Here is a 23589-nt window from a genome sequence, read left to right as displayed (position 1 = left end):
ATGAAGTGTGCCTCTAATCATAGGTTTAGCCACAACCCTCAAGCTTTACTATCTTGAAATGTAAAACAATTTCACTCTTATGTATTTAATTTAAAAAATATATTAGATTCAGTTTTACTGTACTGTGGTTACAGGCTAAGAGTATACTTATAAAACTTCTTTGGGATTTATCAACATTTTACCTGATGTACTTTTGGTGAATATTCCATAGGTATTTGGAACAACTATGGATGCAGTGTTTTGAGAATGAAGTTTTACAAAGACACTTTAAATCAAGTTTGTACTAAAATCTTCCATCCTTTCCTAATTTATATGTGAAAGTCTCAGACTCATATGAACATATCCCACTTCATACTGATATCATATTCCAGATTATAACTATACTTGGATGAACAAATCAGTAATGTACAGGTGAAAATAGAGCAAAACCTATAAAAGCTTCTCTTTGTTCACTAGAAGACTATAGACTGGGGATATGGAAGATGCTTAAGGCAAACAGCATCTATTTAAAAAAACAAAACAAAAACCTCATCTTCCCATGGCATAGAAATAAGCATTTATTTTCTAATAAAAACTAGAAATCACTGGCACAGAAGTAGGAATAAAAGTTTCTTATATAATTCGGGCAAGAATAAAGACTAGAAAGACATTTGATACAGGAGATGAAGCATATGTGTAGGCTAGACCTAGGAATTCCACTCCTGGTACATGTATGTGCTAAACAGAGTATCACACAGAGATCTGCACTGCTTGTTTTGTGTGCTGAAGAGGTGAACCAATCCAGTGGAGAAAAGCTGGAATAACGTGAAGAAACTCCATCGAGTACTATGCAGTGATTAGAAGTCTAGGTTATAGATACTTACGGAATCTCATGGACCCTGAGCTCAGTGAGCATAAGAAAACGGAGTGCTTTTTATACAAATGGAAATGCACAAAACAAGTTTGGGTTGCTCTGTATTGTTTTCTGAAGCAAGGTCTCTGCATAGCCCCATCTGGCCTGAACCCGCTATGTAGACCAGGCTGACCTCCGGTCAGCTGTACTAACCTGTTAAAGACAGGTTTACTTGAGGAAGCTATGATTGTATTATAGAGCTAGTAAACAAAAGTTAACACTTCAGTCAGAATCAGTTGCCTTATCAGATCTTTCCATTTTGATAAGATGCCCCATATTTCAGAACAAAATTTCAAAAAAATGCTACTTAATTACTAAATGAAAGGATTAAAGTCCAGACACAAAAGGACATTTAGATTTTCCTAATAACTTTGTTACTTTCTTATTTTAGATATTTAGAAATAAAATGACACCTATATAGGAAATAAATGTACAATATCAATTTAAATGTATTACTTCCCTACACCCCATTTTTTTTTTTTTTTTTTGGTCTTTTTGAGACAGGGTCTCCCTGTAGTCCCAGTGTCCTGGAACTCACTATGTAGACCAGGCTGGCAGATATTTAAAAAAAAAATGACACCTATATAGGAAATAAATTTAAAATATCAATTTAAATTTTTTTCTTCCCTACCCCCCTTTTTTTTTTTTTTTTTTGGTCTTTTTGAGACAGGGTCTCCCTGTAGTCCCAGTGTCCTGGAACTCACTATAGAGACCAGGCTGGCCTTGAAGTCAGAGAGATCCGCCTGCCTTTACCTCCCAAGTGCTAGGATTAAAAGCATGTGCCACCACCCCAACTTGCTTTTGACTTTTTTACACATCAAAAAGTGTATTTCATCATTATGCACTCCATCAAGGTTTTTGCAAGATTTTTTGGGGGGAGAGGTCTTTTGTGTATGTATCTGTGTACAGGTGCTTGTAGAGTGTCTGATCCCTTGGAGCTGGTGTTATGCCTGTCAACCTTCATGTGGGTGCTGGGAACCAAACTCAGGTCCTCTGCAAGAGCAGCCAGTGCTCTTAACTTCTATGACATCTCTCCAGCCCCAGTTGGTCTTAAAAAGAAAAAAACAAATCCACAACCCCCCCATCTCTCATTGTGTACAGATGTGAGCAAGAGGTAAGTATGTTTTATTCCTTTCCCACAGTTGTGAGCCCCGAAGATCAGGCTACCCCAATAGGAAGGCTGAAGGTTTCCCTGCAGGCAGCAGCTGCCCTCCAAGGCATTTACAAGGAGATGACTGAAGATCTGTTTTCATGAAAGGAACAAGCACTACTACATTCTAAAACCTCTCAGGGAATCACAGTAAAAGTCTCTTATAAAGTAACATGCTATGCCATAAATCTGGTTTCCTGTGCTACCTAAGTATCCATTTTTCTTTTAAAAAATTTTTGGATTTATTTTTATCTGTATGAGTGTTTTGCCTGCATGCATGTAAGTGCATCATGTGCACGCAGTAAATGCCTGCAGAGGTGAGGAGGGCATCAGAGCCTTTGAAACTGGAGTTAGGGACACTTGTTAACCACCATGTGGGTGCTAGGATCTGAACCTGGGGCCTCTGCAAGTAAGTGCTCTTAACCGCTGAGCCATCTCTCCAGTTCCTAGTATCTATTTTTCCACCTAATGATGAGGCTTAGAATCAATGAACTTTTGAGATACAAACTGATAAAGGTATTTTTTTCTACCACCTTAACATTTTATTTAGTAGGTGAGACTTAATTTTAGGAACTGCAAAGAAGTGTCATAAAAGGCGAATTTACAAAAACAAAACAACAAAATAAGCATTTATTTTCTAATAAAAACTAGAAATCACTGGCACAGAAGTAGGAATAAAAGTTTCTTATATAATTCGGGCAAGAATAAAGACTAGAAAGACATTTGATACAGGAGATGAAGCATATGTGTAGGCTAGACCTAGGAATTCCACTCCTGGTACATGTATGTGCTAAACAGAGTATCACACAGAGATCTGCACTGCTTGTTTTGTGTGCTGAAGAGGTGAACCAATCCAGTGGAGAAAAGCTGGAATAACGTGAAGAAACTCCATCGAGTACTATGCAGTGATTAGAAGTCTAGGTTATAGATACTTACGGAATCTCATGGACCCTGAGCTCAGTGAGCATAAGAAAACGGAGTGCTTTTTATACAAATGGAAATGCACAAAACAAGTTTGGGTTGCTCTGTATTGTTTTCTGAAGCAAGGTCTCTGCATAGCCCCATCTGGCCTGAACCCGCTATGTAGACCAGGCTGACCTCCATCTCACAGAGATCCATCTGCCTCTGCCTCCCTAGTGCTGGGAATAAAGAGGCATGTGCCACCATGCTCAGCTCAAAACAAGTACTTTTAAGAAGTCATGCAACTCAAAATATAATTACATGTTAAGGTCAGCCTTCTGAAGATGGAAATGAGGATGGGTATGGGGCAATTTTTTAAACAGGGAGGTCATGAATTGAGGAGCATATTTCATTCAACTGTTAGTGGCTAAAGTTAATCTCAGAATTAAGGCTGAAGTAGAAAGAAAAAAAAAACTTCCATTTTATTCTGGCTTGAAAACTGCAGAGCATTTCTTTAGTCTTCTTCCACCACACGTCCTCTGCCTCCCAAGTGCTGGGATTAAAGACGTGCACCACCATGCCTGGCTGATCAAAATTTTTTTTAAGTATAGGAAAATTAGTTTATAATCTTGAGGTTGGGAAGAGCTCCTTTATCATGGAACAAATAAGGACTTGCAAATTCACCTTCTCTGCTCACTCTCCTATTGATGCCACACAAAAATAACTTATAGTTTCTTACTAGAAAACAGACTTGGCAATGATGTCCAAACAACAAAGTAAAGGAAACGTAGTCTTTGTAACAAATGGTGTTAGGACAACTGGATATCAATACACAAAGGAATAAAGCTGTGCCCCTACACACAAAAATGATCACAGACTAAATAGAAGCTATAAACCTATTAGAAGATAACCAAGGACTATTTTGTATGACACTGTGTTGGTTATCAGCCTTAGATATGACATGACAAACACAAGTGACAAAAGTCCATAAATTAAAAGTGATGTTCTCCAAGTGAGATCAATATAAGAGATGGGAAAGCAACCAAAAACCATGTCAAAGCATGTTTTTAAATCTCATACCTAATAAATGATTTGCATTCAGCTTATGTAAAGGACTCACAGAAATCAATGACTAAATGACAACCCAACTTAAAATTTAGCACAAGAACAGAAAATTCCCACAGAAGACATACTAATGAACAACAGGTACATTAAAAGGTGCTGGACATTACCAGTAGTTAGAGAAATGCAAATCCAATGGGCAAGGTATGGCTTAACATGGAGACACAAGAGCCCTAACATTACCCTAGTGTGAATGTAAAAACAGCACAGCCACTGTGGGAAACTGGTAGGCACTGGGCAATTTGGTATGCGACATGAGGATAGGGTAAATGGAAATTGTCTGCTAGTGGGCACCTGGTTTCTTTTCTGTGGGAGACAAATATATAGGTATTAGTGGTAAAGACTGTATATTCTTTGAAAAGACTTCAAAACTACTAGCTCAAATACTTTAATCTCAATTTAAAAAAAATCAGTAAGGATCTGTGGGAAGAGGTATCTGTTGTCAGATACCTTTTAATTGTATGGTATGTGAATTTTATCTCAACTAAAAGAAAAACAATAAGGGGTCTGCGGGAAAAGGTATCTGTTGTGAAGCCAGATGATCAGAGTTTGAGCCCCCAAGAACCCACATAGTGGAATGAGAGAACTGACTCCAGAAAGTGGTTCTCTGACCTCCCTGGGTACGCTGTGGCATGCATGCACACACACACACACACACACACACACACACACACACACACACACACAGCAATACAAAAAAATGCTTTAAAAAATCAATAGAGAGATACACTGGAAAGGTAATGAGACCTCAAAAATTTAAAAACTACATAAACACAGAAATAAACCAACCATACAGAAGAGTCAGTGCTTCGGAGGCTATGGCAGGAAGATGGCGAGTCTGAGGTCAGCCTGGGCTGCAGAGTTAAGGCCCTGTCTCAGAAATCCAAACCAGCCAGGCATGGTAGCATAAGTCTTTAATTCCATCACTCAGGAGGTGCTGGGAGTTCAACACCAGCCTGGTCTACATACAAGTTCCAAGGCAGCCAGTGCTACACAGTGAGACCCTATCTCAAAAACAAACAAACAAACAAAAGACCAAACCAACAATGAAACAAAAAGGGGGCAAACGGGGCTGACTCTAAAACATTAACTTGTACCCAGAAAAGGGGAGAAAATTAACAGAATTTTGAATTAAGAACTGTTATCTAAAATTTCTATATGTAACAAATTTTTCATTCTTATAAAAAGAAGCCAGTCTCCAATTTGCAAGAACTTAAAACATGCTCATTCTTGAACACTTAAAAATCTAGTCACATAAAAGAATTTTCTAAATTAACAAACTTGCAAACATATAAAAAGACTCAGTAAATATTAGTCATATACGTGTATATGTGGTATGTTTTAAAACAAGGTCTTGCTTTGTAGTCCAAGATGGCCTTGAACGCTTTACCTTCTGACTTCTATCTCCCACGTGCTAGAATTTATAGCTTATTTTACTATACCCAATGATCCTTTATTTAAAACAGAACTGGTATAAAATAATTGGTTATCTTGCTTATAAAACTGAAGTAAAATGTTGTAACTTTTTTTTCCCTGAGTTAAGAGATTGAAGCCGGGACCTCCTGCATGCCAGACAAGTGCTTTGCTATGTTCATGCTTTACTTGTCTATGTCCCCAGCCATCTAATTCTTGAGAGTAGAGCTAGTCAATATAATAATACTACTATGTGAATGGCAATAAAATTCACAAAATATAACAAATATTGGTTAGCTGGGTATGAAAACAGAGAATACACCTAGTTTCATCAGTTTTCATATGATAGAGAGAATATACTGTTTTATATATGACCGATAATCAGAAAGTGGTTTGAGCACAATTAGATTACAATTAGATTACAATGCTGCTAAATAATCTGAAAAATGATTCAAAGAGACAAACACTAAAACCATAGACAAAAAGACTAGAAACACTAAGAGATCATTAAATACATTAAGAAATTCTGAATAGCCAAAAATATTGAAAGGAAGTTGGAGCATTTATACTTCCTAACATCAAAACATGTTACAAAAAACCAGTAATTAAAGCAGGGTGATACCAAGAAAAAGACAGACAGACAAAATACAATAGCGCCCAGACTGTAACAAGGATGCCAAGACCATATACTGGGGAGAGCAGTCTTAACAAATAGTGTCACAAAACACTACATAGCCATATGCAAAAAGAAACGAGACGGAGCTTTATCTTACACCACACACAAAAACAAATCAAATGGACAATAATAGACTTATACAAAAAACACATTGGGGGCTGGACAGGCCCCTCAGTGGTTAAAAGCACTGGCTGTCCTTAGAGGGGCCTGGATTTGATTCCCAGCACCAACCTAGAGGCTAATAACCTCTAATTCCACTTCTGGGGGAACCCAACACCTTCCTCTGCATTGCACAAAACAAATGCACTTATGCATAATGCAGGCAATGCATTCATACACATAAATAAAAATAAAATTTTCAAAAGGAAACGCATTGAAAAAATCTCAATGAAACAACACAATTTCTTGGCTGGGACACCAAGAGCACAGGCACAAAAAGTAAAAATAGGTAAATGGGACTTCAAACTTAAAAACCGTGCATCAGACGTAAGAGTGAAAAAAGAGTCACCTACAGAAAGGTAAAGAGTATCTAAGGGGATAACTTCCAGGATATACAAGGAATTCTTACACTCAACTATGCAGCCCAGGCTGGCCTGTCACACCATCCTCCTGCCGTAGTCTCTAGAGCACTGGCATTACAGGTGTATGCCACCATACCTGACTCTTCTATATGGTTTATGCCTAAATTCATGTCAACTTCTAAAAATATTTTTATTTATTGTTTTTATTTTATGTGTATGCATGCACTGCCTGAATGTGTGTAAGTGCACCCTGTCATGCAATGCCCATGGAGGACAGAAGAGGGCGTCGGATCCCCTGGAAGTTACGGACAGTTGTTACTTGCCATGTGGGTGGTGGAATTTGAACCCGGATCCTCTGCAAGAACAGCCAGTGTTCTTAACCACTGAGCCATCAGCTCTCCAGCACCAATTAATGTCAGTTTTTTAAAAATGTAAATCTTATGTTCTGAAATTCTGTTCCACAACAACGTGAACATTATTTAAACACCATTCACCCATGCCCTCAAGAATAATCAAGTTGGGGTCTGGAGAGACAGCTCAGTGGTTAAGAACACCAGCTGCTCTTGCAAAGGACCTAGCTTCAGTTCCCAGCACCCACATGGTAGCTAATAACCATCAATAACTCCTGTTCCAGGGGATCCGATGTCCTCTTCTAACCTCCATGAGCACTGCATGCACTAACAAACATGCAGGCAATACATTCATAGACATAAAATATTTTAGAAAATAGTCAAGTTGGTAAAATCTGTTTTTTAATATATTATTTTTATTTTATGTGTATGAGTGTATTGCCTGCATGTAGGTAGGTGCACCCGTGTTGTGCAGTGCCATGGAGGTCAGAAGAGGGTGTCAGATCCCCCTGGAACTGGAGTTAAGGACAGTTCGTAGCCTCCAAGTGGGTGCTGGGAAGTCTCCAGCCCCGTTTTTTTTTTTTTTTAAATTATAATAATAAAAAAAATTCATACTAGGGAGGCTGAGGCAAGAGGTTCATTTGAGTCCAAGAGTTCAAAGCTAGCCTGGATGACATAGTGAGATTCTAACTCAAAAATGCCAGAAACCCAAACCAAACCAAATATACACACAATAAAACCACCCTTCCCTTCAATACAAATAGAATTGTTTGATATTTAATTAATAAATAAATCAAAATGAAAAAATTATAAAGTTTATGAACTTACCAGAAATAAACTTGCTGGGTTGGAGAGATGGGACAGCTACTAACTGTCCTTAACTCCAGTTCCAGGGGAATTCAAAGCCCTCTTCTGACCTCTGTGGCACTGCCTGACACAGGTGCACTCACATACATGCAGGCAATACACTCATACACAGAAAGAAAAATAAAAAAAAAGAAAAGAAATAAACTTGCTTCCAAAGAGTCTTAAATTGGAAAAAAACTTCAGTTCAACTAGATGCCACTCACACGAGCACAGCGACTCTGAAAAGTCAAACAAAAGGACGTGGGTAGGCATGGTGGCCCATGCCTTTAATTCCAGCACTTGGGAGGCAGAGGCAGAGGCAGGCAGATCAAGAACAAGGCCAGCCTGGTCTACATAGTGAGGTCCAGGCCAAAAATAAAAAAGGTGACAGAGCAATTTTGCGAATGTAAATTTAAACAGTGCCATCAAAAGAGGATCATAGGAAGAAATATTTTGAAAACAAAAGTTGTTTTGTACAATTTATGGTACAATTCACAGTGAATAAAGAAGTTCATTAATATTTATGTGCCCAGTACAAACTCACTCTCTCCTCTCTCCTCTGTGTCTCTCTTTAAACAACCAACTGATCTCCTAGAGTAAGACAATGGATTAGAAGCTGTCTCCCCATGACTCTGTGAATGAGAAGGGTCAGGGTCACAAAGGGCAGACTTTATTTCAAAGTGAAGAGAGGAAGAACACCAGGAAGCATGAAAGATGGACAGGGATGGAGGAGAGCAGCATGGAGAAACGAGGCGGCCACCGCAGAAAGCAGAAAACCTGTGGCTGCGGCCCTGCTCCCTAGGGAGGCAGAGGAAACAGAAACCGGAGGAAGTCGCTACTGGTACACCTGCCCTACACCGATAGTAAAGGGAGCTGGGAATGCCGAGCACACTTGGAATTCTAGCACATATCGGAGGTTGAGGCAAGAAGGTAGAACACAAATTTGAGGACAGACTGGGCTACACAGTTAGAGCTCCAGGCCAGTCAGGCTACATAGCAAGACTCTGCCTCAAAGCAACAGAAAGTTCCAAGCCATCCGGAACTACACAGTACACTATAAAGAAATAGTACTTCTAAGTTAATTCAAAAGTCAGAATTACTGCATTTCTGATTTACAACTCCATTTTTTTCCTCTATGAGTTTAAAAATCAAAAAAACAATGCTAAATCTGCTACTAAATTTAAAATGAAGCCGTCACATGTGACCACAGCAACACAGGATGGTAAAAAGGAAAGGTGCAGGTGTGCACAAGCAGGGATGTCACACACAACCAAAGCAAAGCTAGTGTTATTCCTATTAAGCTGTTATACCTGAAGATGATGACCATAATACTCAAGATAACCACTGAGAAATTAACTAAAAAATAAAAGGAAATGAGAGGGGAATCAAAATAGTACGCTACAGAAAGATCAATCATACACCAAAGGCAACGGCAGAAATGGAAGAACTGAAATTAAAAAAGAATAGAAACACCATAAACAAGGACCAAGATGGGAAAAGTTCAGTTCTTTCCTATTAGTAATTATTTTAAATGTAAACGGACTATACTTAATTAAAAGGCTATGGTGTGGACGATTCTTGGAAACTATACCAAAATGAAAAAAGGCCAATGTGGGGCCTGAGGGTAGCTTGGTGGTAGAGTGCTGGCCTCACATGCATGATGCTCCAGGTTCAATTCTCAGTACTAGCAGTGGAGGGGTAGGAGGGCAGAGCCTGACAAGGGTCACATATTGTGTAATTCAATTTACATGACATTTATTACAACAGGCAAATCCTTAGAGACAGAAGGCAGATTACTGGCTGCCAAGTGCTTGAGGGAAAGGGGAAGTAGGGTATGGAGTGTTGCCTAGATAGTGATGATGACTATAAAGCCTTGTGTTATTTAATTTAAAATGGTCAAAACCTAAAAAAACAAAAAACAAAAACCAAGTTTCTTTTGAGACAAGGTCTCACTAAGTAATCCAGGCTAGTCTCAAACCCATAGCAATCCACCTAGCTCAGCCTCCAAAGTATTGTGACTATAGACATATACCACCATACCCAGGTCAAAAGTGCAAGCTTTGTTTATATTGTCACACAAACCACCTACTTGGGTCCTTTTTTTCCTCTGTGTTATTCTCAGATTTTAATTACTTTAAAAAGCCAATTAACATATGTAATCATTGTCATATCTACCAAAAGCTCAGTTATGAGAAGTACTGCTTATAGTAAATTGAGCACCTTCTATCTCCTTTCCTCTAGGCCAGTGGTCTCTGTGCAGTCCTGACAAAAGATTTTTGAGCACAAACTGCCAAAAGAGATATTTATAATTATTTTGCTACCCATGTATTATAAAATACATAAAATAGAAAATTTGAAAGGTTGAAATTAATATAAATTCTAATTTATCTTCCATATTCCAATATGCAGGGCGTCTCTCCTTGGAGAACGCTTCTCTGGGTACCTTGATTTTGCTTTTCTTGTTTTTGAGACAAGGTCTCGTTAAGTAGCCCAGGCTGGCCTTGAACTTGATCCTGTTTTCAGCCTCCCAAGTGTTGAGATCACTGGTGTGTAGCAGCACACCTGGCTCTAGTGTGACTCTTGGGTAAGCTTCGTGCTTACCAACTCCTTTATCTAAGCAATGTGATTCTAACAGCCCTTGACCATTGTGGACTCTACCATGAGGTGTGTGTGTGGAAGGCAGTTATCCTGTAATGTCTTCTTATGAAGACAGATTAGGATACTTCACTTAGGCGTTCATATCTGAAATAACTGTGATGTTTTTTGAAATCTGGCTTGCTTTTATAATATTAAATGATCACAAAAGTCCATCAACAACTATCTGCTAGAATACATACTACCAAACTTGTAGCTTATTTCTAGCAAACACATGTACCACGTGTGTATTTATCTCTCTTCTGGTTTCAACTTATTCATCACTCAGTTCTTTTTTTTTTAAATAATGTTGTGGCTTACCCCACCTTCAATTTTGGTATCCTAATTCTTCATTTACTAAAAATATCATATTGTATTATTTGTGTGTGTATATGTGTATAAGCAACTTAAATATTTCTTGAAAGACGGGAGAAAATAATAAAAAAAACAAGACAAAACCCCAGCAATGCTGTGCATAACAGGCCACACTAAGCTTGACGCTCCTCATGCTTGGGGGCGCCTCTCACCTGGCAGATTCTGAGGCATCTGGCGCAAAACCCTGTGTCCAAAGAGTGATTGGCAAGCATGTGTTGGTGGAAAGAATGACAACAAACAGTAGCGCTGTGCTACACTTTCTCATTCCTTCCAGCTGGGAAGAAACATTATAGTGAGGAAAGGGCAAACAACTTTTTTTTCACCTTATGTCGAGACTGACTAAAAAGTCCATGAAAAAGGCAGTCACGTTGCCAGCTGGACTTTGTAGCCATGTACCTGGATGTGCCTCCTTCTGGTGTGCTCAGAAGTCATTTGGGGATGGCCTGTGTTCAGTGTTTTCTTGTTGTGCTTACACCGCTTCTCCAGATATCTCCTCTGTTGGTTGGTGATGCTGCTGTACAATTTAATTCGCCTCGGTGACAAATACAGTCTTTCACGGCCAAAAGCTTGTACCAACCGAGCCGTGTCAATAGTGGAAATGGAGCTACTCCTTTCGTGCAAAGTCACCTCTCTGTCAGTCTGGGTCAATACATCCGAGTCCAAAGGAGAGGTAGTACTGGAAAGACAGTTGGTGGGACTATCTGTGAGCAGCTCACTTTCCTCTGAGGGTCTCGAATCTAAGGAGCTGTTACTGATAAAATTAAAATCTGGCTGTTTTCTCAGGATGTATTTATTGAGTTTAATTTGCTCAGTCTTAATCTGACTGGAACTGTTATCCTGCTGAGGAGAAAGCTCTCTGCTTGGTCCACGGTAACCCGCATTTTGGGGGCCCTTCTCAAGGCTCTTACACCACTTCTGCTTCTGTGTCCTGCTTTTCTGCTGCTGCTGCCTCCCACCGCCCTGTCCCCTCGCCCCGTGTCCCCTTCTGCTATCATCCTGTGTACTTTCTGAGAACTGGAGTGAATGTGTGATGGGATTCTGAAGCAGTTTGGCCAAACGATGAAGTCGTTCCACCAAAGATAGCTCCTTCTTATCACAGATATCAGGTGGCTTCTGCTGCTTCTGTCGCTCTTGGTACTTGTTCCAGAGCTCATTCAAACTCACAGTACACTGAGCTGTTAGTTCTGGGGTGACCTTAAGTTCCTTTTTTGGGTCATTCATCTGTGTTTTGCTTTTAGGATGATCTTTGGACTGGCTCTTGGTAGTATGCATTTTCTCGATGTCACCTAAATTCAAATTGATGCTGAGGCTCTTTATTCTGCTGTAGTCCATTTTGTCCACACTTGGGTGAGGGGGAGGAAGGCAGCTGTGCTCTCTGTGTGTATCTGAATGATGGTGAAAGAAATCCTTCCTAGAATGCTGCATGGAAACACTCCTTCCCAAAGACTCATGGCAGATATCTTGCTCATGGGGCAGGTGCACTGGATGATCGAAGCAAAACTTTGCTGATCTGAAGGCAGAGTGGGTGGTATTTTCAAATGATGAATGACATTCAGACTCTGAAGGGGAAAAAAAATATTTTGAAAGAATTTAGAAAACTATTCCGACTCTGAAAAGAGGGAAAAAAGATTTTGAAAGAATTTAGAAAACTATTTGTATTTACTTTAGATACAGAACAAAGATTAAAGGGAAGAGTGATTTATATCAAGTTTTAGAAAATCCCCTGCTGTATTTAGCAGCCAGACTGGCATGGGTCAAAACATCTGAATTCTGGATTGAACTCCACTATCAGATGACAGAGATCAGTTAGTAGTGTGCTTGCATAGCATGCAAGATTCCCTGAGTTCAGTTCTCAGCATTGCATAAATTGGGTGTGGTGGTACAGGTCTGTAATTGTAGCATTAAGGAGGTGGGGACAAGAGGATCAGAAATTCCAAGGCATCCTCTGCTACATATCCAGTTCAAGGCCAGTATGGATTACATGAGATGCTGTCTCAAATGAAACAAAACACAAATATGAACTGAACTCTGCCATCATGTGACAGAACTGTGTAACTTCCAGTACGTCACTTTAGTTCTCCACATCATAAATAAGCTGCTTTGTGGATTTACCACCTGCTCTATGCAGTCTGCTTTCATGTGTATCCTTAAAAAATTAATCCTTTCTTTTTAATTAAACTTTTTTAAAATTATTTTTATTTCATGTGTATGCGTGTATTGCCTGCACGCAGGTAAGTGCACCCATGTCATGCAATGCCTGTGGAGGTCAGAAGAGGCTGTCAGATTCCCTGGGACTGGAGTTATAGACAGTCGTAAGCTGCCATGTGAATGCTGGGATTTGAACTCAGGCCTTCTGCAAGAAGAACCAGTGTTCTTAACCGCTAAGCCATCTCTCCAGGCCCAAAAATTAATCCTTTTTTTTTTTTTTTGGTCTTTTTGAGACAGGGTCTTCCTATAGCCCCAGCTGGCCTGGAACTCACTATGTAGACCAGGCTGGCCTTGAACTCACAGAGATCCGCCTGCCTCTGCCTCCCGAGTGCTGGGATTAAAGGTGTGCGCCACCATGCCCGGCTCAAAATTAATCCTTTTTTAAAAATAGTAATCCTACTAAGACTGAGATGAGCCCTGAAAACTCGATTTTCAGCAAAAAATCCTTAGAATGCCTCATCACTAAGTGGGTAGAGTGTAAAAAAGTTTTTGACATGTTTTAAAACACTTCACAAGCCTTTTCTGTGAACTTCCTTCATTTTCCCCAGTTCTTTTTATCGTAGTAAATCTGTGTATTGTACGCTATGGCACACAATCTGTACCTTCCAGCATTACTTTATGACAATCATTATTCTCTTTGAAAATAGGCATTTTTTTAATGCAATCATATATTACAATTTACTGTTCTGAATGCCTGTGTTTCTCTGAGCTGCACATTAAAACTTCATGCCCAGTGCAAGACCATTAAGAGGCAGGACTTTTGGGGGTGATCAGGTCATAAAAGCTCCACACACAGGAATAGGATTAATGTCCTATGAAAGGGTTTGGAGGGGCCTGCAAGCCTTTTTCAGCAGTTACGTGAGGACTAGTCTAAGCCCCTGCCATCCATAGAAGGATAGCACATCAAGGTGTCATCTTGGAAGCAGAGACTGAGTCATCTTGAAGGGGGACTGAGACTGAGTCATCTTGAAGGGGGACTGTGAGAAATAAGCTGTTACTGTTTCTCCAAGAGCCCAACTTCTGTTCCTTTCAGGGCCTTGGCTCCCTTCTATTCTCTCTTTCATCTCTCTCCTATCTTCAGGCTGTTCCTCTTTACTAGGCCATCCAAAAGCATGACAGTGTCATTAAAAAAAATCCCTCATATCTTCCTCCAGGTACTGGCTCATTCCTCTGTTCTTCACAGTCAAGCTGCTAAAGTAGAAAAATGTCTATTTTTGTGTTTTCAACCTCTTTCCCAGCCCAATTGTCTTTTCAAATTACTCCTCTGTGTATGGCCACAACACTGAACTAAAACTACTCTACCAAATTTAATGGTCTCTACATACCACCAACTCCAGAACATTCTTGCACTCTATCTTCCCTTTCACTGTGACCTCTCTTCCTAGTTTTTAGAACCATTTCAGTGCCAATACTTAAATTTATCTTTCAGCCTATTATTTCTCTCTTTACCACAGACTCATATACTTACCTGCATATGTGATATATCAAATGCACAGCCACCTTAAAATTTAAATGTCTTACCTGAATTCTATTCTAATCTTATTAGGAAATCCACTATAAAAATTAGAATAAAAGAGTGTAGCAATATTTCAGGATTAAAAATGTGTTTAAAAATTTTAATTTATATACTTGCAGTAAATTAAAAACAATTCTAACAAAAATATAAACACATAAATAAGGATATATAGTATGTATAGTATGTATAGATGTGGTTCTAATTACTAGTCTAGCTATCTTCACAATACCAAAAGAAGAAATGTAGTTTACACATGATTTATGTAATTGTACATACACAAGGACAAATAAGTGTAACACTGAAAGAGAACAATATATTACTTACAAAAACATGGTAATTTATAAATGAATCTAGGTGAAATATCTTTATCTAATTAAAAATATAATTCTAATCATAACAGCAGAAAAATAAATATTTAGAATTTACAAAAAAAATCATAAAACTCATACTCTGAAAACTCCAAAGTATTGCTATGAAATTAAATATCTAAATAAAGGAAAAACACCTCAGGCCAATAAGTAAAAGAAAATGTTAAGGTAGAGATACTACTCAGATTGCTCTACAGATTCAACATAATCCCTGTCAGAATCCCAGCTTGCTTCTCTGTAGAAATTGCCAAGATAATTCTAAAATTCATATGCAATTTTAAGGGACCAAGAACAGACAACGTGATTCTGAAAAATAAAGTTGAAGGCCTCACATATTCTTACCATAAATTTACCATAAATCGATAGTAATCAAGGCAGATTGGTACTGTCCTGAAATGGTTAACTGATTTTTGGTAAAGGTTCCAGGACCATTTGGTGAGGAACTAGTCATTTTAATAAGTAGTGCTATGATAACTGGATATCCATATGGAAAGAAATATGGTTAGACCCTCACCTCATTCTATCAAAACTGAAAACTTTTGTGTTCCAAAGGATGGAGAGATGGGGACTGGAGAGATGGCTCAGTGGTTAAGAGCACTGGCTGCTTTTGCAAGGGATGCAGGTCTGGTTCCCAGCATCCACATGGTGGCTAACAATCACCTGTAACTCCAGTTTCAGGGGATCCAACACCCTCTTCTGACCTCTGCAGGCATTGTACAACACAAGTACACTTACATACTCACAGGCAATACATTCATACACAGAAAATAAAAGTAAATAAATAAAAAATGAAAAGTTTATGTTGACCTTATCTCTGCTTCTCATGTTCTTCTGGATAACTTTAGGTTTTCAATATTTTAATATTGAGACATGATATTGCACTTCTAATACCATCAGCCTTCCGTATAGTCATCCCTCAAGTGTCTGGGGGGAACGTCTCACAGATGCCAAAATCTACGGATGCCAAGTGCTTTACATAAAACAGGAAGGAAGATACATGGAACTATTCATATGGGTTTCTGTACAGACATGCCCACAGGACAATCCAATAGAGGAGACTCCCCAGTTGGGGTTCCCTCTTCCCAGGTGTGTCAAGTTGACAGGTGAGGCTGAGCACAATTTGTATACACGGGTTCTGTACTTTATATCATCACTAGATTACTTATAAAACCAAAACAAGGGAAGTGCTAAGTCAGTAACTGTTATACTGAAATATTTATAGAGAATAATGGCAAGGAAAAAAGCCCATACATGGTCAATGCAGATACAAATTTCTTTCTCAAATATTTTAAATCCAGAGTTGGTTAAATCCAGTAGTATAGAATTTATGGGTAGGGAGGGCCAAATGTATTTATTTGTAACACTATCTGTATATATTTTTCTACAAGAATTATTCTTCAAATCAACGTATGTCCACACAAAGCTGTACTGAAATGGTAAGTTAAAAAACAAAACAAAAAAGTACCTATTTTCATCAAAATGAACCAGAAACACAGAGACTCTGGCACTCTCACACACATACTGATACATATTTCTTTACCTGAACTATCTGTCTCTAAGGATTTTTCCTTCTCTGGACAGACTTCCTGATGAATGGTCCTCTTAACACAGGTCTCCTCTGTCTGCTTAATAAACTTAGTGTCTGCCAGTCTTTCAGTTTTTCTGTCCTGTACAGCAGCATCACAGGAATCTTTAAAAGAATAAAATGAACAAATAACACAGACAGAAAGTTGACAAAAATGCCTTGAAGCATCTACTATGTGAAATGCATTGTTCCTGGAACTGAAAAAATGTAATTATCAATCAAAATGTTTGGAAAAAACACCTAAGCAGGTGACAAAGAAGATGCACACGTAGAAGTCAAATAGAGCTAAAGAATGAAGCTGTGAGAGACAGACAGAGCGGAAGTGCTCAAAGGAGAAACACTGATTCCAGCCAGAAGCATCACAGGGGGCTGCAGAAAACGCTCAACAGCTTAAGAGCACCGGTTGCTCTTACAGATGACCTGAGTTCAATTCCTAGCATCCAAATAGTAACTTCCATAACTACGGTTCCACGAGTTATGATGTCCTTTTTTGGCCTCTGTGGACACTGCATGCGTGGGTACACTTAGTATATGAAGGCAAAACAATCATATACATAATATAAAAGAACTCTGGCTGCTGACTTGCTGGGTCTTTAACAATGGGACACACTTTGTGGTGGGAAGAAGAAATCACTTTAAGCAAGGGTGACTGCAAAACAAGAGTGCAGTCAGGAAAGCCACTGAGCATCTCCAATCATGTGTGTATGGTTCACCTGACCACAGAGTCTACAAGGAAAAGAAGTGAGAACTGGAGCTGGCAAGGTCAGGGAGCTAGCAGCTAGTTCTAGCATTTGGAATGACAGCTAAAGAGCGTAGATTTTAATCCTAAACACAATGAAATGTACTAAATCTTATTAGGAGACTAACATAATTAAAACCACTTCAGTAATATTTATTTAGCAACAGAAAAAAAAGCATAAAATTTTGGAGTGGTTCCTAAGATACAATCTGAAGTCTTTCTTTTCCCTCTGAAATAGTTGAGCATATGCTACCAGAATAGAGGCTATCAGCATCCTTGTCAATTCGATTGGTGTGACCACATCACTAAGTCTGGCTGGTGGTATGAAAGGTAGTGTAACTTCTAGAGGGAAGAATAGGCTTTTTTCTTTCCCTTTCCTCATGCAAATGTTGGGATGCTGGTTGATGGCTACAGCTTAAGAATGAAGGTCAGAAATGTCAACGGAAGTCTTTTGTTCCCTGATACTCTGGGTGTCTACCTCTAGATTTCTATAAAAAAGAAATACTGGGGCTGGAGAGATGGCTCAGTGGTTAAGAACACTGGCTGTTCTTGCAGAAAACCCAGGTTCGAATCCCAGCACCCACAGGGCAGCTAACAACTGACCTTAACTCCAGTCCCAGGGGATCCAACACCCTCTTCTGTCCTCCACAGGCATTGCATGACATGGGTGCACTTACCTACATGCAGACAATACACACATACATAAAATAAAAAAAAAGAAAAAGAAATGCTCTCCTGTCTTCTTTAAACCCATGTTACATTTTAATCTGTCAGAGTCAAAGCTAATCCTAAATTAAATATACTACTATAGGCATTTTTAATCAGCATAATTCTGTTGAAGTAAAATAACTGGATTAGTTTCAAAGTAATTAAGTTGCATTTGTAAATAACAAAGATTTTGGTACAATCATGGTTTGCTACTCCACAGCATTAAAAGAAATGATAATAATATAATCTATGTCAGAAACTGCACTTTAATAGATTTTTAACATGGATAGGTTAGCTCAATACATTGAACAACAGGCACAACCGCTATTTATTTTTAAAATCTTCTTTATAAATTCAGTGTCCCAGAAATGCAGCCTTGAGCTACTTTGCTGGACTTGAGTTTTGACATTGGGGAACCTCCCCCTCAAAATTGTCAAATTTTAAAAAACTATAAAATTTCAATAAAACAGATCTTACAGGTATAACCTAAAAGTGGAAAGAACCTTGTAATAATGACCTGAAATGTGGATGCAAGGAGGGAAGAAGGAGGAGGGACATGGGGGACGGGGGAGGGGGTGTTGACTGCATTCAAAATGAATCATATGGCAACATTTAAATTAAACTATGTAAATCGAAATACCAAAATGGGGAGGGGGGAATGTAATAGCTCTATCAGATAGAAAGATTTTATTAAATGATAAGTAAAAGACAAAATAGGGACATTAGCAAAGAAAAACATTCTAGGTAATCCTAGAGGACTAAAATATAATTGTCAAGGATTAAGGTAAAAAAATTTCAACTTTCTAAGTCTTATACACATTTCATCTGTAGAGTATTTCGTGATATTGAAATATCAGGAAAAGGAAAAAGACATTAAGTCAATTTCTGACAATGAGTTACAGATCATGTGGGTACTGGGAACCACACCCACGTCCCTCTGAAGTGCTCTTAACCACTGCCATCTCTTTAGCCCCTTGAAGACTTGTTTTTTTTTTAATGTCAACTTTCCACCGGAGTGGTAGCAGACACCTTTAATCCCAGCAGAGGATGTCCATGAGTTCAAAGCCAGCTTGGTCGACAGCAAATTCCAGACTGTAGGGAAGCCCTGTCTCAAACAAACAACTTTGTCCCTGCCAAAGTATAACAAAACTGTAGCTTTAAACACCTTACCTACTTCATCCATGAGCAAGATGGTGGGTTAGAGAGAGCAGGAAGAGACTAGAGAACACATTGGTGTTTGTATTCTTTTTATTTGTTTTTAAATATTATTTTTATTTTATGTGTATGCGTGTATTGTCTGCATGTATATAAGGGCACCTGTGTCACGCAATGCCTGCAGAGGACAGAAGAGACTGTTGGATCCCCTGGAACTGGAGTTATGGACAGTTGTTAGCTGCCATGTGGGTGCTGGGATTCAAACTCAGGTCTTCTGCAAGAACAGTCAGTGTTCTTATCCACTGAGCCATCTCTCCAGCCCCTCTTTATTTCTATTTTATGTGTATAAGAGTTACCCGCATATATGTAAGTGTACCCATGTTGGGTAGTACTCAAGGAGGACATTAGAAGGTGTGAGTGGATCCCCTGGAACTAGAGTTACAGGTGGCTGTTACCTGCCACGTGGTTGTTGGGATTCGAACCCAGGTCCTCTGCAAGAGCAGCCAGTGTGCTTAACCATTCAGCCATTTCTCCAGCCCCTGGTGCTTATATACCTAACAGAAAAGTCTTTTCAGAGACCAGGGAAATGGTGCCCAGACAATCTGAACAAACCTGTAGTGTCCTGCAAAGATTCTTTTTCTTCAGGTCTTGCAGTCTTCGTCAAGAAAACTCCACTGATGATCTCTTTCTGAACATCCCCAGTGATGGGTGCTTGAACTGGGGCCTCTGGATAAGGACATCATTGATGCCAGAGAGGAAGAGCAAATAATTAGCAAAAGGTATGCGCCTGCCTGAATCCCTTAACATGCAAAGCCCTCCCAAGTCCTTTACAAACAAGGAAAAAAAGCACCCTTTAGATTCTATTTTGGAACACTGTAACTGGAATTTAAAAGTTTGCCATAGTTTTCTAAACACATCATCAGTTTAAACAAAGTAACATTTTAAAATCTGTTCTTTGATAGTTTGATGCAACAGCAAAAAAACAGATCAAATTGTGTTTTTTAAAGTAAAAGTGTATATTTAAGAAACATTTTTGAGCTCTTTGGTGTTTCCAAAGTTTTTATTATTTGTTGGGTTAATTTTTGTATCTCATATAGTCCAAGAAAAAAAAAATCATTTGGATATTACACATAACATTCTCATATTTTAAAAATCTCATGCATCTATAATTGTTAAATTTGTCTAACACATTATGTTCTCTTCTTGCTCATACTTCATTTCTTTTTAAAAAATATTTTATTTTTTTTTAATGTATATGAGTATATTTCCTGCTTGTATGTAAGTATATACTTGTTGTGCAATGCCTGCAGAGGTCAGAAGAGGGCATCGGATCCCTTGGAACTGGAGTTACAGCTGTTAGCCGCCACATGGGTGATGGAAATCGAACCAGGTCCTCTGGAAGAGCAGCCAGTGCTCTTAACCACTGAGCCATGTCTGCAGCCCGGTCATACTTCATTTCTTATCTCTATGTATGTGTATCTTTCCACAAAGAAATCAGAAATGTAACAGGCGATGAAACATACAACACGGACTCGAGTTTGGCTTTACTTACCAAGGAATTTCCTTCGATTTCAATATATTATTTTTTATTTCTGTCACTTCAATTCTAATTGCTTGACCTAACTCTTTAAAATTTTTAATATTTCAGACATACCAGGAGCATAACAAGGGGTTTACAACGAGGCTTAAGAAATAATCAGACAGCCTGGCATTGGGTGCACACTTTTAATCCAAGCACTCAGGAGGCAGAGATAGGGAGATCTCTGTGAATTAGAGGTCAGCCTGGTCTACATAATGAGTGTTCAAGACTCGGACTAGGATATATAAATTCTGAACTATTCCACAGTCATAAAGGTATGCAAATTCTGAAAGCTTAGTTTTCCTTTATACATCGCAGAAGACTATGATACACTTTGTTCACTGTGTAGGGATTTATCCGATTTTTTTCTTACATAGGCTATTGATGATTCAAGCACTACTGAACTCAAATTTTCTTCATGAACTGCTATATCATCTATTTATTAAGTTTCATATATACTTGCTTCTGGGTCAACATTCTGGTACATTTTTCTGCTTAATCCTTTATAAATAATTTAAACAAACTACATATAGTTTTGATGACTGGTGCACAAGCTTTCTTATGAACCCAGAATCAATTTAGTGGCAATTGACATCTTTATTATTACCATAATGTAATTCTCTTAATTATGTAGGGCTCTCTTAATACATTTCAATGTAGTTTTGAAATTTCATTATAGTAATCTTGCAAACATTTTAGGCTCATTTCTAATAACTTTATCTTTTGTGTATCTTTTAAAAGATGCTAGTGTTCTAGAAAAATGTGCATCAAAATGCACTAGTTATCGTTAATTTAAAAGTATGTTTATGGGACTGGAAAGATGGTTAAGTAGTTAAGAGCACTGTCATTTGGAGAAAACCTAGGTTCAATTCCCAGTACCCATATGGAGCTGACAACTGTAACTCCAGTTCCAGGGGATGTGACACCCTCTTCTGATCTCCAAAGTCACTACACACATGGGTGCACTTACATAGAAAAAATGCACTGGGGGATGGTTCTGAATTTTGTATATAAAGGCAATAATAAAGTACATGAGCTTTCCTTTCTTCACTCACACTATGTTTGCAAGGTTTGTTAAATATTGTTACATATATGTATCCTTCTCCTGGCTAGTAGGCATTCACTCACATTAGTATTACATTAAATACTGGGTATCTGGGTAATTTCTAGTTTGGACCTATTATAAATAGTTTGAAGAATATTTCTAGGGGGCTAAAGGTATATAGTGCAGTGGTATAGTGCATGTTTACTGTGTGAGGCCCTGGTTTCAAAATCCGGCAACAAATATGCACGTGCATATGCATGTCTGTGTGCACACACATACAGGCGCACACACAGGAATGTTTTGTCAAATGCTTTCCACCATCACTGGCAGTGAATGAGGTCTTACTCTACACTCTTGTCAACACTTTGCCTTTTCATTTCAGCAATTCTAATCAGTATATAGCTCTACTGCTGCTTTAATTTGCATTCCTATGATTATCAACAAAGTGAAGTGTTTTGTTCATAAATACTGGTTATTAGATATTCTCTTTTATAGAATACCTATCCAATTCTTTTGCTTAAATTTCTATTGGTTAAATACCTTCCTCACACTTTTAACATTCAGGATGTCTTTTGTGGGATATGTGTATTACAGTGGTCATTTCTACTCTGTGATTTGCCTTGATTTGCTGCTAACATTTTACCGAATTTTTTACTTTAAAAGTTCCTTATTTGCCAGGCATGGTGGCACATGCACTTTAATCTCAGTACTCTGGCGGCAGAGGCAAGTGGATCTCTGTGAGGTTGAGGAGAGTCTATCTACATAGTTACAGGTCAGCTGAGGCTATAGGAGACCTGTCTCAAAGAAGAAACAGGAAAGAAGGAAGGAAGGAAGGAAGGAAGGAAGGAAGGAAGGAAGGAAGGAAGGAAGGGAGGAGGGGGGAGAAAAGAGGAAGGAGGAGGAGGAGAGGACGAGGAGGAGGAAGAAGTTCCTTATTTATCAAGAGTTGCTATTATAGCTGTTTTTTTGTTGTTTTGGTTTGTTGGTTTTTTTTTTTTTTTTGCGGGAGAGGGCTTCTCCAGTTTAATGAGTATTTTTATCTCAGGAGATTAAGAGGGCATCCTCCATTTTCTTAAAGAATAACAACCTATCTATCTATCTGTCTGTCTGTCTACTTTCCTATTATCTATGCCTCTTGTTTTGTTTTTTGAAACAGTCTGTTTTCACCACTCAAATACTACAAACACAAGTCACCACCACCATACTCTGGTTCCCCCTGAACTTACAGATTTCAATTTCAGCACCATTTAGAAGTGATTTTTGTATATGTAATGTAATGGAATGAGGGCCTAGAGAGATAGCTCAGTGGTTAAGAACACTGTCTGTTCCTGCAGAAGATCAGGTTTGAATCCCAGCACCCCCATGGCAGTTAATAACTGTCTGTAACTCCAGTTCCAGGGAATCTGATGGCCTCTTCTGTTCTCCACAGGCACTGCACAAACAGGTGTACTTACATACATGTAGGCAATACATGCATACACATAAAATAATAATAATAATAATAATAATAATAATAATAATAATAATAATAGTCATGGAATGAAACTGTTAATTTTTTCCCTGTATGAATATCGAACTTCTCCAGCACTAGTTTACACAAACAAAACCAAACAAACCAGGAAGCTCTTTTGCTCTTGTGTGGAATCAATGTTTGACATGATTCAGGTATCCATACAGTACAAACTTCTTCCAGAATACTTTGTTGCTGTCCTATGGTCAGCTTGTTATCCTTGTTACAACATCACTCGGTCTTATTTACTAAAGTTGTAAATTTTGATATTTAATGATATTTTAGGTCTTCTGGATT

General features: G+C 38.5%; 1 protein-coding gene across 6 annotated transcripts in view; it reads right to left on the bottom strand.

Annotated features, from left to right (window-relative positions):
* LOC103726557 (Alstrom syndrome protein 1 homolog) overlaps positions 1–23589 on the bottom strand; it is a 153491-nt gene that overhangs the window by 24022 nt on the left and 105880 nt on the right. For all 6 annotated transcript variants that reach the window (XM_029559180.1, XM_029559182.1, XM_029559181.1 and 3 more), the window contains 3 exons: positions 19771–19884; positions 16512–16661; positions 11276–12438 (listed from right to left, as the gene is read on the bottom strand). In XM_029559180.1, coding sequence (XP_029415040.1) covers positions 11276–12438; positions 16512–16661; positions 19771–19884 — 1427 coding nt within the window. The remainder of the gene's footprint in view (positions 1–11275; positions 12439–16511; positions 16662–19770; positions 19885–23589) is intronic.

Source organism: Nannospalax galili, unplaced genomic scaffold (assembly GCF_000622305.1).
Source record: "Nannospalax galili isolate Female #2095 unplaced genomic scaffold, S.galili_v1.0 scaffold889, whole genome shotgun sequence".
NCBI lineage: Eukaryota > Metazoa > Chordata > Mammalia > Rodentia > Spalacidae > Nannospalax > Nannospalax galili.
The sequence above is the reverse complement of the archived record's forward strand: the minus strand, read 5'-3'. Positions and strand labels throughout refer to the sequence as shown.